Source organism: Coregonus lavaretus (genome assembly GCF_964263955.1).
Source record: "Coregonus lavaretus genome assembly, chromosome: 29".
Taxonomy (NCBI): Eukaryota; Metazoa; Chordata; class Actinopteri; order Salmoniformes; family Salmonidae; genus Coregonus; species Coregonus lavaretus.
Genome location: NC_140016.1, coordinates 16,468,935 through 16,486,602, shown reverse-complemented (window position 1 = coordinate 16,486,602; position 17,668 = coordinate 16,468,935). Strand labels below are relative to the sequence as shown.

Here is a 17,668-nt window from a genome sequence, read left to right as displayed (position 1 = left end):
CAGTACATCACTTGGGCCGAGCTTCCTGCCATCCAGGACCTCTATACTAGGCGGTGTCAGAGGAAGGCCCTAAAAATTGTCAAAGACTCCAGCCAACCAAGTCATAGCGGTAGCAGAGCACCAAGTCTAGGACCAAAAGGCTCCTTAACAGCTTCTACCCCCAAGCCATAAGACTGCTGAACAGTTCATCAAATGGCTACCTGGACTATTTACATTGACCCCCTTATTTTATTCATATCTATTCATATTTTTTGCACTGACTCTCTTGTACAGGCTCGATGTACATTCACTGGACTATACCCACACATACTACACTGACACTCCAACACACACACACACACATTCCTTCACACACACTGCTGCTGCTCTCTGTTTATTATCTATGCATAGTCACTTTACCCCTACCTACCTCAATTACCTCGACTAACCCGTCGTCGTTACCTTGTATATAGCCTCGTCATTGTTATTTTATTGTGTTACTATTTTCCGTTGAGTTTATTTAGCAAATTTTTCTTACTGACTTTTTTAGAACTTTTTTATAGCTCGTAAGTAAGCCTTTCACGGTAATGTGTATTTGTTTTCGCCGCATGTGACAAATAAAAATTGATTTGATTTGATTTTTTTATTAACTACAATTACCATAATCCATTGCGTGCCTACTTGTCTGGTCTGTGTGTTTCTTTTTTGTGCCTTCTACGTTAGGTTAGTGTGTGGCAGACACAGAGAGAGAGAAGAGACAGAAGAATGCAGGATAGAGAGGGATAGAGAGCAGTTGCTACGCGAGGTATCTCTACCTGAAAATACATGATATAAGTGATTGATAGTTTATATGGTTGGTATTCAGCAGTCATAAAAGTATGCCTTATTTACTTTGAAGAACTACTAAAATAGTGATTTTGTCAGACAGCATAGGCAGCAGCTCTATAGAGATGAGATGATGACTTGGAATGAAATAATAAAGTCATTAAATAAAACAAATGTACACAACAACAGAAATATTTTATTAAAGTAAAGTAATGTGAATAAATTATGGTTAATAAGTGATTAGCAGTAATGGGCAATCACTACCATTATGGGACTTTTATTAATTGTTTTATTCTGTGTTTTTATAGCATTCAACCCACATAATGCATAGTGCATTTAGTGTTTACATTTTTTTTTTAAATGTAATTATGTTTTAATAATCGAACCGATACCAAACTGACCACAAAAAGCACTAATCGCTCACCACTAGCGATCTCACATCTCTTTTCACATTGTGGAGGTAACCTCTAAATCAAATCAAGCTTTTTCTATACAGCACATTTCAGACATGGAATGCAACACAATGTGCTTTACTCTCTCTCTGCATATGGACTATGCTGTCATTGTTCTCTTTTCATGACGTGACATCATCCATCCCTGTATTTAACATCTATTTACTTATCTCCTACTTTATTCAGTGCGGGTCCAGAAACTGCTCCCCTGGGCATATCTGGTCATGGCATTAGTTAGATTAACAGTTTACAGTACTGTATATCTTATAGCACTATGTTAAATGAGGTTACTCTGGGTCAGGTCACAGGTTACAGATAAACATTGTCTCCCACCTACGATTTGTATGAACCCTTTTCTCTATACTCAGCTACTATTCTTTCTGTCACTGGCTACTTTTGACATAGAAACTAGGGTGGCATTTGTCACACATACACTGTCTCTCATTCACATCTCTCTCTAGACCACACACTGGTGTGTGTGTGTGAATGAAGGAGATATTGCTATTACATGTCAACAGGACAAACACAGTGGTATTTAGACAGTGCTGCTTTGCAAGGACTATATTTACGACGCGGTCAGAAATTCCTGACTTTTATCATAAGTCCCTTTCGTTTCCCAGCCTCTCAGCCTATCCTGCCAGAACTAGAGGTAATTGTCTGTGTGGTAATGAATCCCTTTGGCATCCTGCATGAGCTATTATTCCAAAGGATAAATATTGTACTTGGATGCAGTGCCTCTAGCTGCGATCTGCCTGGGTAACTTTAGAGCTGAGCCGCAGAGGATCACTTAGAAACACAAGTTTGTCCAAAACAAAACATCTCACTGCCTGCAGCTTGGCACCATACTGGGTGGTGATAGATCAGGTGACAAGGGAAGGGAGGAATTATAGAGATGGATGACATCACCATCACTCTGAACAGCTCTCAGAGTCAATACAAGATCCTGAATGAGTGTTAAGTGGTATTCTAACTGTACATATCAGCTACTGTCTTTACCTTTGTTGTCTGTTTTAAACGGACTTGATAATGGGATGAAGGAGACAGTAGGTCTGCACCATAGTGAGATAGTCATGGACTCATCTTTGTATCTGTGCCCCCCCCCCCCACCCCCAACGCTCTGTCATTACTTGGTTCTGATGCCAACAGAGTAACTGATATAATCTTTCCCTGTATTCCTGTACTCTCTGTCCTCATACCTCTGCCCCCTTGGAGAGGATGAGAGGAGACACACAAAACAGGAAGTAGTCATGCATCAATGTCAGTGGGACTTCCTGTCGATCTGTCATCATTAGTGCCAGTGTTGGCCCAGGAGTGAGCTCAGATCACACGCACAGGATGGCACGGACATTAAACGATACTCAATAATATAAAGAAAACCATTCACCACTCTACCACAGAAAATAGGAAGATGGTTCAGCTTTGACTCTAGGGTGAACAAGTCACCTTTCAAGAAGACGACAAACGTTCTAATTTAATAGCCTCTCCATCTTTAAGAAAATACTCTTGACTGTTGTGTCCCAACAGACAGTAACTGTGTATTTAGGTTCATCTTCAGACTGTGCTGCAAGACAAGCCATGGTGGGGTTTTATCCCAAGCCAAGCTTTCCTCTCTCTTTCCCTCAGTGGTAGAACCAGGGCATGGTGGGGTTTTATCCCAAACCAAGATTTCCTCTCTCTTTCCCTCAGTGGTAGAACCAGGGCATGGTGGGGTTTTATCCCAAACCAAGATTTCCTCTCTCTTTCCCTCAGTGGTAGAACCATGGCATGGTCGATGGGGGCTTGGAAGCTAAATGACTGGTTGTCTTAATGTCAGCCTGATGCTGTATGAGAAGATCCCAGAGTTTTACACAATACATACATACACACACTGAGCCAGGTTGTACAGTGTGTATGAGGTATAGGTGGAAATGAGTGTGTAACAATCCCTCTACAGTGAGACTTTGTGCTCTGAGGGATGATCATATGTGGTCTTCACGGTAGGAATGAGTGAGTGAATGAGACAGAAGAGAGGGGGAGAGAGGCTGTGGTGTCGGAAACCTCAGCTATCCAACGATCACTGCAGCCCACTAACAGAAACCTCAGCTATCCAACGATCACCGCAGCCCACTAACAGAAACCTCAGCTATCCAACGATCACCGCAGCCCACTAACAGAAACCTCAGCTATCCAACGATCACCGCAGCCCACTAACAGAAACCTCAGCTATCCAACGATCACCGCAGCCCACTAACAGAAACCTCAGCTATCCAACGATCACCGCAGCCCACTAACAGAAACCTCAGCTATCCAACGATCACCGCAGCCCACTAACAGAAACCTCAGCTATCCAACGATCACCGCAGCCCACTAACAGAAACCTCAGCTATCCAACGATCACCGCAGCCCACTAACAGAAACCTCAGCTATCCAACGATCACCGCAGCCCACTAACAGAAACCTCAGCTATCCAACGATCACCGCAGCCCACTAACAGAAACCTCAGCTATCCAACGATCACCGCAGCCCACTAACAGAAACCTCAGCTATCCAACGATCACCGCAGCCCACTAACAGAAACCTCAGCTATCCAACGATCACCGCAGCCCACTAACAGAAACCTCAGCTATCCAACGATCACCGCAGCCCACTAACAGAAACCTCAGCTATCCAACGATCACCGCAGCCCACTAACAGAAACCTCAGCTATCCAACGATCACCGCAGCCCACTAACAGAAACCTCAGCTATCCAACGATCACCGCAGCCCACTAACAGAAACCTCAGCTATCCAACGATCACCGCAGCCCACTAACAGAAACCTCAGCTATCCAACGATCACCGCAGCCCACTAACAGAAACCTCAGCTATCCAACGATCACCGCAGCCCACTAACAGAAACCTCAGCTATCCAACGATCACCGCAGCCCACTAACAGAAACCTCAGCTATCCAACGATCACCGCAGCCCACTAACAGAAACCTCAGCTATCCAACGATCACCGCAGCCCACTAACAGAAACCTCAGCTATCCAACGATCACCGCAGCCCACTAACAGAAACCTCAGCTATCCAACGATCACCGCAGCCCACTAACAGAAACCTCAGCTATCCAACGATCACCGCAGCCCACTAACAGAAACCTCAGCTATCCAACGATCACCGCAGCCCACTAACAGAAACCTCAGCTATCCAACGATCACCGCAGCCCACTAACAGAAACCTCAGCTATCCAACGATCACCGCAGCCCACTAACAGAAACCTCAGCTATCCAACGATCACCGCAGCCCACTAACAGAAACCTCAGCTATCCAACGATCACCGCAGCCCACTAACAGAAACCTCAGCTATCCAACGATCACCGCAGCCCACTAACAGAAACCTCAGCTATCCAACGATCACCGCAGCCCACTAACAGAAACCTCAGCTATCCAACGATCACCGCAGCCCACTAACAGAAACCTCAGCTATCCAACGATCACCGCAGCCCACTAACAGAAACCTCAGCTATCCAACGATCACCGCAGCCCACTAACAGAAACCTCAGCTATCCAACGATCACCGCAGCCCACTAACAGAAACCTCAGCTATCCAACGATCACCGCAGCCCACTAACAGAAACCTCAGCTATCCAACGATCACCGCAGCCCACTAACAGAAACCTCAGCTATCCAACGATCACCGCAGCCCACTAACAGAAACCTCAGCTATCCAACGATCACCGCAGCCCACTAACAGAAACCTCAGCTATCCAACGATCACCGCAGCCCACTAACAGAAACCTCAGCTATCCAACGATCACCGCAGCCCACTAACAGAAACCTCAGCTATCCAACGATCACCGCAGCCCACTAACAGAAACCTCAGCTATCCAACGATCACCGCAGCCCACTAACAGAAACCTCAGCTATCCAACGATCACCGCAGCCCACTAACAGAAACCTCAGCTATCCAACGATCACCGCAGCCCACTAACAGAAACCTCAGCTATCCAACGATCACCGCAGCCCACTAACAGAAACCTCAGCTATCCAACGATCACCGCAGCCCACTAACAGAAACCTCAGCTATCCAACGATCACCGCAGCCCACTAACAGAAACCTCAGCTATCCAACGATCACCGCAGCCCACTAACAGAAACCTCAGCTATCCAACGATCACCGCAGCCCACTAACAGAAACCTCAGCTATCCAACGATCACCGCAGCCCACTAACAGAAACCTCAGCTATCCAACGATCACCGCAGCCCACTAACAGAAACCTCAGCTATCCAACGATCACCGCAGCCCACTAACAGAAACCTCAGCTATCCAACGATCACCGCAGCCCACTAACAGAAACCTCAGCTATCCAACGATCACCGCAGCCCACTAACAGAAACCTCAGCTATCCAACGATCACCGCAGCCCACTAACAGAAACCTCAGCTATCCAACGATCACCGCAGCCCACTAACAGAAACCTCAGCTATCCAACGATCACCGCAGCCCACTAACAGAAACCTCAGCTATCCAACGATCACCGCAGCCCACTAACAGAAACCTCAGCTATCCAACGATCACCGCAGCCCACTAACAGAAACCTCAGCTATCCAACGATCACCGCAGCCCACTAACAGAAACCTCAGCTATCCAACGATCACCGCAGCCCACTAACAGAAACCTCAGCTATCCAACGATCACCGCAGCCCACTAACAGAAACCTCAGCTATCCAACGATCACCGCAGCCCACTAACAGAAACCTCAGCTATCCAACGATCACCGCAGCCCACTAACAGAAACCTCAGCTATCCAACGATCACCGCAGCCCACTAACAGAAACCTCAGCTATCCAACGATCACCGCAGCCCACTAACAGAAACCTCAGCTATCCAACGATCACCGCAGCCCACTAACAGAAACCTCAGCTATCCAACGATCACCGCAGCCCACTAACAGAAACCTCAGCTATCCAACGATCACCGCAGCCCACTAACAGAAACCTCAGCTATCCAACGATCACCGCAGCCCACTAACAGAAACCTCAGCTATCCAACGATCACCGCAGCCCACTAACAGAAACCTCAGCTATCCAACGATCACCGCAGCCCACTAACAGAAACCTCAGCTATCCAACGATCACCGCAGCCCACTAACAGAAACCTCAGCTATCCAACGATCACCGCAGCCCACTAACAGAAACCTCAGCTATCCAACGATCACCGCAGCCCACTAACAGAAACCTCAGCTATCCAACGATCACCGCAGCCCACTAACAGAAACCTCAGCTATCCAACGATCACCGCAGCCCACTAACAGAAACCTCAGCTATCCAACGATCACCGCAGCCCACTAACAGAAACCTCAGCTATCCAACGATCACCGCAGCCCACTAACAGAAACCTCAGCTATCCAACGATCACCGCAGCCCACTAACAGAAACCTCAGCTATCCAACGATCACCGCAGCCCACTAACAGAAACCTCAGCTATCCAACGATCAACGCAGCCCACTAACAGAAACCTCATGACCAGACTGGCATATCTCTCTCTCTCTCTCTCTCTCTCTCTCTCTCTCTCTCTCTCTCTCTCTCTCTCTCTCTCTCTTTATCTCTTTCTCTCTTTCTCTCTCTATCTCTCGCTCTTTTCATCTCCCTTTCTTTCTTTCTTTCTCTCTCCCTCTCTCTCTCTCTCAATTTAATTCCAATTCAATTGAAGGGCTTTATTGGCATGGGAAACATATGTTTACATTGCCAAAGCAAGTGAAATAGACAATAAACAAAAGTGAAATAAACAATAAATATTAATAGTAAACATTACACTCACAAAAGTTCCAAAAAAATAAAGACATTTCAAATGTCATATTATGTCTATATATAGTACTGTGTTGTAATGATGTGCAAATAGTTAAAGTACGAAAAGGAAAATAAATATAGTTTGTATTTACAATGGTGTTTGTTCTTCACTGGTTGCCCTTTTCTTGTGGCAACAGGTCACAAATCTTGCTGCTGTGATGGCACACTGTGGTATTTCACCCAATAAATATGGGAGTTTATCCAAATTGGATTTGTTTTCAAATTCTTTGTGGGTCTGTGTAATCTGAGGGAACTATGTGTCTCTAATATGGTCATACATTTTGCAGGAGGTTAGGATGTGTAGCTCAGTTTCCACCTCATTTTGTGGGCAGTGTGCACATAGCCTATCTTCTCTTGAGAGCCAGGTCTGCCTATGGCGGCCTTTCTCAATAGCAAGGCTATGCTCACTGAGTGTACATAGTCAAAGATTTCCTTAATTTTGGGTCAGTCACAGTGGTAAGGTATTCTGCCACTGTGTACTCTCTGTTTAGGGCCAAATAGCATTCTAGTTTGCTCAGTTTTTTTGTAAATTCTTTCCAATGTGTCAAGTAATTCTCTTTTTGTTTTCTCATGATTTGGTTGGGTCTAATTGTGTTGCTGTCCTGGGGCTCTGTGGGGTCTGTTTGTGTTTGTGAACAGAGCCCCAGGACCAGCTTGCTTAGGGGACTCTTCTCCAGGTTCATCTCTCTGTAGGTGATGGCTTTGTTATGGAAGGTTTGGTAATCGCTTCCTTTTAGGTGGTTGTAGAATTGAACAGCTCTTTTCTGGATTTTGATAATTAGCGGGTATCAGCCTAATTCTGCTCTGCATGCATTATTTGGTGTTTTAAGTTGTACACAGGGGATATTTTTGCAGAATTCTGCATGCAGAGTCCCAATTTGGTGTTTGTCCCATTTTGTGAATTCTTGGTTGGTGAGCAGACCCCAGACCTCACAACCATGAAGGGCAATGGGTTCTATAACTGATTCAAGTATTTTAAGCCAGATCCTAATTGGTATGTAGAATTTTATGTTCCTTTTGATGGCATAAAAGGCCCTTCTTGTCTTGTCTCTCAGATCATCAGCTTTGTGGAAGTTACCTGTGGCGCTGATATTTAGGCCGAGGTATGTATAGTTTTTTTTGTGTGCTCTAGGGCAACGGTGTCTAGATGGAATTTGGATTTGTGGTCCTGGCAACTGGACCTTTTTTGGAACACCATTATTTTTATCTTACTGAGATTTACTATCAGGGCCCAGGTCTGGCAGAATCTGTGCAGAAGATCTAGGTGCTGCTGTAGGCCCTCCTTGGTTGGGGACAGAAGCACCAGATCATCATCAAACAGTAGACAAATTGAGTCAAAAGCTTTTTTGAAATCAACAAAGCATGAGAAGACTTTGCCTTTGTTTTAGTTTGTTTGTTTGTCAATTAGGGTGTGCAGGGTGAATACGTGGTCTGTCGTACAGTAATTTGGTAAAAAGCCAATTTGACATTTGCTCAGTACATTGTTTTCACTAAGGAAATGTACGAGTCTGCTGTTAATGATAATGCAGAGGTTGCTGTTGATGCATATCACAAATATGGTCAGATTTGTCTCCACTTTTGTGGATTGGGGTGATCAGTCCTTGGTTCCAAATATTGGGGAATATGTCAGAGCTAAGGATAATGTTAAAGAGTTTAAGTATAGTCAATTGGAATTTGTGGTCTGTATATTTTATCATTTCATTGAGGATACCATCAACACCACAGGCCTTTTTGGGTTGGAGGGTTTGTATTTTGTCCTGTAGTTCATTCAATGTAATTGGAGAATCCAGTGGGTTCTGGTAGTCTTTAATAGTTGATTCTAAGATTTGTATTTGATCATGTACAGTTGGAAGTCGGAAGTTTACATACACCTTAGCCAAATATATTTAAACTCAGTTTTATACAATTCCTGACATTTAATCCTCGTAAATATTCCCTGTGTTAGGTCAGTTAGGATCACCACTTTATTTTAAGAATGTGAAATGTCAGAATAATAGTAGAGCGAATGAGATTGTATTTATTTCATCACATTCCCAGTGGGTCAGAAGTTTACATACACTCAATTAGTATTTGGTAGCATTGCCTTTAAATTGTTTAACTTGGGTCAAACGTTTCGGGTAGCCTTCCACAAGCTTCCCACAATAAGTTGGGTGAATTTTGGCCCATTCCTCCTGACAGAGCTGGTGTAACTGAGTCAGGTTTGTAGGCCTCCTTGCTCGCACACACTTTTTCAGTTCTGCCCACACATTTTCTATAGGATTGAGGTCAGGGCTTTGTGATGGCCACTCCAATACCTTGACTTTGTTGTCCTTAAGCCATTTTGCCACAACTTTGGAAGTATGCTTGGGGTCATTGTCCATTTGGAAGACCCATTTGCGACCAAGCTTTAACTTCCTGACTGATATCCACATAATTTTCCTTCCTCATGATGCCATCTATTTTGTGAAGTGCACCAGTCCCTCCTGCAGCAAAGCACCCCCACAGCATGATGCTGCCACCCCCGTGCTTCACGGTTGGGATGGTGTTCTTCGGCTTGCAAGCCTACCCCTTTATCCTCCAAACATAACGATGGTCATTATGGCCAAACAGTTCTATTTTTGTTTCATCAGACCAGAGGACATTTCTCCAAAAAAATACGATCTTTGTTCCCATGTGCAGTTGTAAACCGTAGTCTGGCTTTTTTATGGCGGTTTTGGAGCAGTGGCTTCTTCCTTGCTGAGCGGCCTTTCAGGTTATGTCGATATAGGACTTGTTTTACTGTGGATATAGATACTTTTGTACCTGTTTCCTCCAGCATTTTCACAAGGTCCTTTGCTGTTGTTCTGGGATTGATTTGCACTTTTCGCACCAAAGTACGTTCCTTCCTGAGCGGTGTGACGGCTGCGTGGTCCCATGGTGTTTATACTTGCGAACTATTGTTTGTACAGATGAACGTGGTACCTTCAAGCGTTTGGAAATTGCTCCCAAGGATGAATCAGACTTGTGGAGGTCTACAATATGTTTTATGAGGTCTTGGCTGATTTCTTTTGATTTTCCCATGATGTCAAGTAAAGAGGCACTGAGTTTGAAGGTAGGCCTTGAAATACATCCACAGGTACACCTCCAATTGACTCAAATGATGTCAATTAGCCTATCAGAAGCTTCTAAAGCTATGACATCATTTTCTGGAATTTTCCAAGCTCTTTAAAGGCAAAGTCAACTTAGTGTAAGTAAACTTCTGACCCACTGGAATTGTGATACAGTGAATTATAAGTGAAATAATCTGTCTGTAAACAACTGTTGGAAAAATTACTTGTGTCACTCACAAAGTAGATGTCCTAACCGACTTGCCAAAACTATAGTTTGTTAACAAGAAATTTGTGGAGTGGTTGAAAAACGAGTTTTAATGACTCCAACCTAAGTGTATGTAAACTTCCGACATCAACTGTACGTGTTTTTGCTGTTTGTTCTTTGTTATAGGGCCAAAAAGATTGGAGAAGTGGTTTACCCATACATCTCCGTTTTGGATAGATAACTCTTCGTGTTGTTGTTTGTTTAGTGTTTTCCAATTTTCCCATAAGTGGTTAGAGTCTATGGATTCTTCAATTACATTGAGCTGATTTCTGACGTGCTGTTCCTTCTTTTTCCGTAGTGTATTTCTGTATTGTTTTAGTGATTCACCATAGTGAAGGCGTAGGCTCAGGTTTTCTGGGTCTCTATGTTTTTGGTTGGATAGGTTTCTCAATTTCTTTCTTAGGTTTTTGCATTCTTCATCAAACCATTTGTCATTGTTATTCATTTTCTTTGGTTTTCTGTTTGACATTTTTAGATTTGATAGGGAAGCTGAGAGGTCAAATATACTGTTTAGGTTTTCTACTGCCAAGTTTAAACCTTCACTATTACAGTGAAATGTTTTGTCCAAGAAGTTGTCTAAAAGGGATTGAATTTGCTGTTGCCTAATTGTTTTTTGGTAGGTTTCTATACTACTTTCCTTCCATCAATAGCATATCTTAACATTATTCAGTTCCTTTGGCTTTGATGCCTCATGATTGAGGGGTGTCAGTGGGCTGACTGTGAACGCTCTGAGAGACTCTGGGTTGAGGTCAGTGATAAAGTAGTCTACAGTACTACTGCCAAGAGATGAGCTATAGGTGTACCTACCATAGGAGTCTCCTCGAAGCCTACCATTGACTATGTACATACCCAGTATGCGACAGAGCTGCAGGAGTTGTGACCCGTTTTTGTTGGTTATGTTGTAGTAGTTGTGCCTAGGGGGGCATATGGGGGAGGGAATGCTGTCACCACCAGGTATGTGTTTGTCCCCCTGTGTGCTGAGGGTGTCAGGTTCTTGTCCAGTTCTGGTATTTAGGTCGCCACAGACTAGTACATGTCCCTGGGCCTGGAAGTGATTGATTTCCCCCTCCAGGATGGAGAAGCTGTCTTCATTAAAGTATGGGGATTCTAGTGGGGGGATATAGGTAGCACACAGGAGGACATTTTTCTCTGTTGAGAAAATTCCTTTTGAATTTCTAGCCAAATGTAAAATGTTCCTGTTTTGATTAATTTAATAAAGTGAGTTAGGTCTGCTCTATACCAAATTAGCATACCCCCTGAGTCCCTTCCCTGTTTCACACCTGGTAGTTTCGTGGTTGGGACTACCAGCTCTCTGTAACCTAGAGGGCAACCAGTGGGTCCATCTCCTCTATACCATGTTTCTTGTAGGATGACAATGTCTGTATTTATGATTTCTTTGGTGAAGTCCAGGTTCCTGCTCTTTAGGCCAAAGGCAGATGACCTCAGGCCTTGGATATTCCAGGATGAGATAGTGAAGGCTTTGTGCTCCATAAAGTGTCCAATATTATTAGTCGGTTTGGCCTCAGACCAGTAAGTGTGAGCAGAGCCTGCTGAGCATCTGGTACATGCCATTGGCTTGGGCTAGTGTAAGAGTGGGTGTTGGGCCTGTTTGCCTGCTCACGGCCTTTGCGTATGTGTGACTTTCATGTTGAGGCCCTCTTTGCGGTAGTGGGGGGCATGGGGTGGGTAGGAGGGACATAGGTCTGATCTGAGGGGGCCTGACTTGGGGGGGGGGGGGTGATCTCTCTCTCTCTCTCTCTCTCTCTCTCTCTCTCTCTCTCTCTCTCTCTCTCTCTCCCTCCCGCTCTCTCTACTTTTTTCCCTCTCCCACCACTTCTCTTTCATCCCTCTCTCCCATCCATATGTTTTGTGAGGGAGGGAACTCAACTGTAGCTGGTCTACGGTATGAGACTCTGTGTTCTGTTCAGCTCATAAGGAAATGATCACAATTACTGTCTGTTGGGCTTGACCAAACACAGCCTCCAAACACAGCCTCCTTTGTTCTACATTGTTTTATAGAAAAAGCGAGAGACGGGGCGTATTTAAAGAGACATTATTATGAAGAAAGGGACATATAAATTAGTGGATTCGGCTATTTCAGCCACACCCATTGCTTACAGGTGTATAAAATGGAGCACTCGTCAACTGTAACTGTTGTTATTGTTAAGTGGAAACGTCGAGGAGCAACAATGGCTAAGCCGCGAAGTTGTAGGCCACACAAGCTCACAGAACGGGACCGCCGAGTGCTGAAGCGTGTAGTCCGTAAAAATCGTCTGTCCTCGGTTGCAACACTCACTACCGAGTTCCAAACTACCTCTGGAAGCAACGTCAGCACAAGAACTGTTCGTCGGGAGCTTCATGAAATGGGTTTCCATGGACGAGCAGCCGCACACAAGCCTAAGATCACCATGCGCAATTCCAAGCGTCGGATGGAGTGGTGTAAAGCTTGCCGCCATTGGACTCTGGAGCAGTGGAAATGCGTTCTCTGGAGTGATGAATAAATCTTCACCATCTCGCAGTCCGACTGACGAATCTGGGTTTGGTGAATGCCAGCAGAATGCTACCTGCCCGAATGCATAGTGCCAACTGTAAAGTTTGGTGGAGGAGGAATAATGATCTGGGGCTGTTTTTCATGGTTCGGGCTAAGCCCCTTAGTTCCAGTGAAGGGGAATCTTATCGCTACAGCATACAATGACATTGTAGACAATTCTGTGCTTCCAACTTTGTGGCAACAGTTTGGGGAAGCACTTTCCGGTTTCAGCATGACAATGCCCCTGTGCACAAAGCGAGGTCCATACAGAAATGGTTTGTTGAGATCGGTGTGGAAGAACTTGACTGGCCTGCACAAAGCCCTGACCTCAATCCCATCGAACACCTGTGGGATGAATTGGAACACCGACTGCGAGCCAGGCCTTATCGCCCAACATCAGTGCCCACCTCACTAAGGCTCTTGTGGCTGAATGGAAGCAAGTCCACACAGCAAAATTCCCACATCTAGTCAAAAGCCTTCCCAGAAGAGTGGAGGATGTTCTAGCAGGAAAGGGGGGACCAACACCATAGTAATGCCCATGATTTTGGAATGAGATGTTCGACGAGCAGGTGTCCACATATTGCTACTTGAGGTCTGCAACATTGGTAGCTAGCTGCTACTTAAGGTCTGCAACCTTGGTAACTATCTGTTACTTGAGGTCTGCAACCTTGGCAGCTAGCTGTTACTTGAGGTCTGCAACCTTGGTAGCTCGCTGTTACTTGAGGTCTGCAACCTTGGCAGCTAGCTGTTACTTGAGGTCTGCAACCTTGGTAGCTCGCTGTTACTTGAGGTTTGCAACCTTGTTAGGTGCATATACAGTAGCCACATGGTGCTCCACCTTTCCTCCGACAGGTGACTCACCCTCCTCTGTGTTACCCCCCTCCTCTCCTCTCCTCCCCCTCCTCTCCTCTCCTCCCCCCTCTTCCATCCTCTCCTCTCCTCCTCTCTCCTCCCCCTCTCCTTTCCTTTCCACTCCTCTCCTCCCCTCTCCTCCCCTCTCCTCCCCCCTCTCCTCCCCTAGGGCCCTCCTCCCCACAGCTCATACGCTGGTCTGCACAGTAATCAGATCCTCACCGTCAAGGTTTGTCCCTCCGTAGCTCTGGTCTACCCGCAGTTCTCTAATGCTCTGCTGATCTTCCTGTCTCTCTCCGCTGGACTACAGCTGCTGGGTCACCTCTGACCCCTCAACCCTGACCTCTTACCTGGATCCTCACTCTTTCCTCAGCACCACTCTGTCTCTCCTGGAGAATGGAGGGAAGCTGCAGCCTGTAATCTTTCTATGTTTTTCTTTCCCTCTATCTCTCTCTCTCTCTGTCTTGTTCCCTTTCAATATTCTGCTCTGCACCCTCTCTGTGCTCTATTCTCTGCTTCCCTCTCTTCCTCCTCTTCCTCCTCTTCCCTCTCTTCCCTCTCTCTCTCTTTTCCTATTCTCATCTGTTCTCCTGGTTCAGATGGTCTTTCCCCGCTATGACCATGGCTTTATGTCTGGTGACCAGTCCAACTTCCAGAGACGCTTAATGAAGGTACACCTCCACTAAGCATGTGTGGACCTCTAACCACCTTTAACCCTTTCACTGCTGGTTGATATCTCTCATTCACTGCTTGATATCATATCTCTCACCCTTTTCTTCATTATCTCTCTCTCTCTGTTGCTTCCTCACACTTCCCCAGCTCTCTTCTGCTGTCTCAGTTCATCCACCTCTTCATGCAAATGTTATTGGATGTTTACTTCAGGATGTGCTGTGTTCAGTTGTATGTGTGTGTTCCTATGATGCCTGTTTTGAAACATGGCAAACCAATAGAAACCCCCTCTGAGGAGGACTGCAGGGCCACATGTTAGAGCGGCTTTAGGAATGTGTGCTTTTCATTACATTAGAAATAGAACAGCTTTGTTGGTGGAGCTATACTAATTATCTACACAGGGAGACAGGCCTAGAGTTTGATGGGTGAAGACCTTGAGAGTATCAGTCTAAATGAAAAGGCCCTTCTCTCACATCTCACCACAATATCCATGGGAATGTCCATGTGAATACCATGAGAAGACTCTGGTTAAAGCAATGGATCCAGTTATACAAGAACAGAGCAGGGAAACACTAACATGACATGGGTCTACTTTAAGCATTAGATTAGATTACTTGACCACAGTGTGAAAATACTGGTGTGGATTTTCCTTAGTGGGATTGTGCTAATTGTGTTAAGGGAAGTTAAAAAGTACCAAGGAGGGAAGTATTTGCCATGTAGATTGCATTTCCATTGGTAAAACACCCTTTCATGCGAGGTGGTTCATTTTGGCTAGATCAACCACAGGAAGAAATGAAACACTTCATTTCACAGTTCAGCTTATGTTATATTTAATACTTAGTTAACACATCTCATGCCGGGAGAGTTTGCATGTGTTAGTGTGGGTGTGTGTTAGTGTGGGTGTGTGTTAGTGTGGGTGTGTGTTAGTGTGGCTGTGTGTTAGTGTGGCTGTGTGTTAGTGTGGCTGTGTGTTAGTGTGGGTGTGTGTTAGTGTGGGTGTGTGTTAGTGTGGGTGTGTGTTAGTGTGGGTGTGTGTTAGTGTATCTGTGTGTTAGTGTGGCTGTGTGTTAGTGTGGCTGTGTGTTAGTGTGGCTGTGTGTTAGTGTGGGTATGTGTTAGTGTGGCTGTGTGTTAGTGTGGATGTGTGTTAAGTGTGGATGTGTGTTAGTGTATCTGTGTGTTAGTGTGGCTGTGTGTTAGTGTGGCTGTGTGTTAGTGTGGGTGTGTGTTAGTGTGGGTGTGTGTTAGTGTGGCTGTGTGTTAGTGTGGCTGTGTGTTAGTGTGGGTGTTGTGTTAGTGTGGGTGTGTGTTAGTGTGGGTGTTTGTTAGTGTGGGTGTGTGTTAGTGTGGCTGTGTGTTAGTGTGGGTGTGTGTTAGTGTGGCTGTGTGTTAGTGTGGGTGTGTTAGTGTGGGTGTGTGTTAGTGTGGCTGTGTGTTAGTGTGGGTGTGTGTTAGTGTGGCTGTGTGTTAGTGTAGCTGTGTGTTAGTGTGGCTGTGTGTTAGTGTGGATGTGTGTTAGTGTGGGTGTGTGTTAGTGTGGGTGTGTGTTAGTGTGGGTGTGTGTTAGTGTGGATGTGTGTTAGTGTGGGTGTGTGTTAGTGTGGGTGTGTGTCAGTGTGGCTGTGTGTCAGTGTGGGTGTGTGTCAGTGTGGGTGTGTGTTAGTGTGGGTGTGTGTTAGTGTGGGTGTGTGTTAGTGTGGCTGTGTGTTAGTGTGGGTGTGTGTTAGTGTGGGTGTGTGTTAGTGTGGGTGTGTGTTAGTGTGGGTGTGTGATAGTGTGGGTGTGTGATAGTGTGGCTGTGTGTTAGTGTGTTAGTGTGGCTGTGTGTTAGTGTGGCTGTGTGTTAATGTGGCTGTGTGTTAGTGTGGGTGTGTGTTAGTGTGGGTGTGTGTTAGTGTGGGTGTGTGTTAGTGTGGCTGTGTGTTAGTGTGGGTGTGTGTTAGTGTGGGTGTGTGTTAGTGTGGGTGTATTTGTTTGTCTCCATCTTTCTCTCATCCCTTTCTTTCCCTCTGATGTGTCGTCCTGCAGGGTGACCAGGGGTCAGCTGGCCCCCCAGGCCCCCCCGGACCCCCAGGGTCTCCTGGCCCCAGAGGCCCTCCTGGGAACACAGGCAAAGACGGGCCCCGTGGCCCGGCTGGAGAACAGGTAACAGCATTACCTTACACACAAATATCACACACACCTACAGGTAAAGCTAAAATATACACATGTATACATACGCACAATGGATTCACATACACCCACATGCACCCACTTACACCCACTTACACCCACATACACCCACTTACACCCACTTACACCCACATAAACACATAACTTGCCATTGTCTCCATGGCGCTCTCCTCCCGTTTCCCCCCACTCAGTTTCTCCTTCTGTTTACCATCACTGTGTTCTCTCTTAGTTCCAGCTGATGATGGAGAACTAGGTTACCACCATTAGTTTCTGGTCACTCCAACACCTCAGTCCTCAATAGCTGTGTCGACCACAACCGTGTTGATCTGGTTGTGTTGACCACAGGGGTGTGACAGTGATGGAGAGTGAGGGGGAAGGGTCTACTCAGAGTGCAGTGACCCCATGTTGACCGAAGCCTACTGTGCTGCCAGCGAGCTGCGACTTACCTAAAACAGCCCAAAATAGGCCTCATCTGGTTTCTGTAAGAGAAGGCCACAAAGTGATCCAGCTAGTCTTAGTCTCTCCCAGCCTTCCATAACCCCCCCCCCCCCCCCCCCCCCCACAGTTTCCCTGCCTCGCCAAACAATAGCTCTTTAGCCTTAGGCCATCACTGTTTCTCTAGATACATTTTAACCCAGCCTGGGGTTGGTTCATCTAGAACAACTGGCTCAAACTGTGGTTGGAGGGGAGGAGGGGTTAAGGATCAGCACTGTTAACCATATTGGCAGTTGGCATGGTTTCGAAGCTGGAATGAAATGGAAAATGTCAGTAAGAGATGGCATGTATTTAACCTGGTCCTTATTTAATGTCCTTTCTGAATTCATTAAAGGAGTTGCAGAACACAAAACAAAGCAGGGGGGATTCTGCTAGCCCTGTCCATGTTGAAGACAGACGTGTGAGAAACACAGAGAAGAATGAGAGGATTGTTTTGCTGTTTCTCCCTGAGTGAATGACCTTAAACCCTCCTCATTACAGAGAGAGAGAGATGGAAAGAGAGAGATGGAAAGAGAGCGAGAGAGAGAGAGAGAGAGAGAGAGAGAGGGAGAGA

The 17,668-nt window shown here is 45.7% G+C and overlaps 1 protein-coding gene across 1 annotated transcript in view; it reads left to right on the top strand.

Annotated features, from left to right (window-relative positions):
* The window catches only part of LOC311105155 (uncharacterized protein), a gene marked incomplete at both ends in the record, with an annotated part of 271,628 nt that overhangs the window by 202,770 nt on the left and 51,190 nt on the right, over window positions 1-17,668 (top strand). The window contains 2 exons of the mRNA XM_084147197.1: window positions 14,379-14,450; window positions 16,477-16,593. Of these exons, the coding sequence (XP_084003323.1) occupies window positions 14,379-14,450; window positions 16,477-16,593 (189 nt within the window). The remainder of the gene's footprint in view (window positions 1-14,378; window positions 14,451-16,476; window positions 16,594-17,668) is intronic.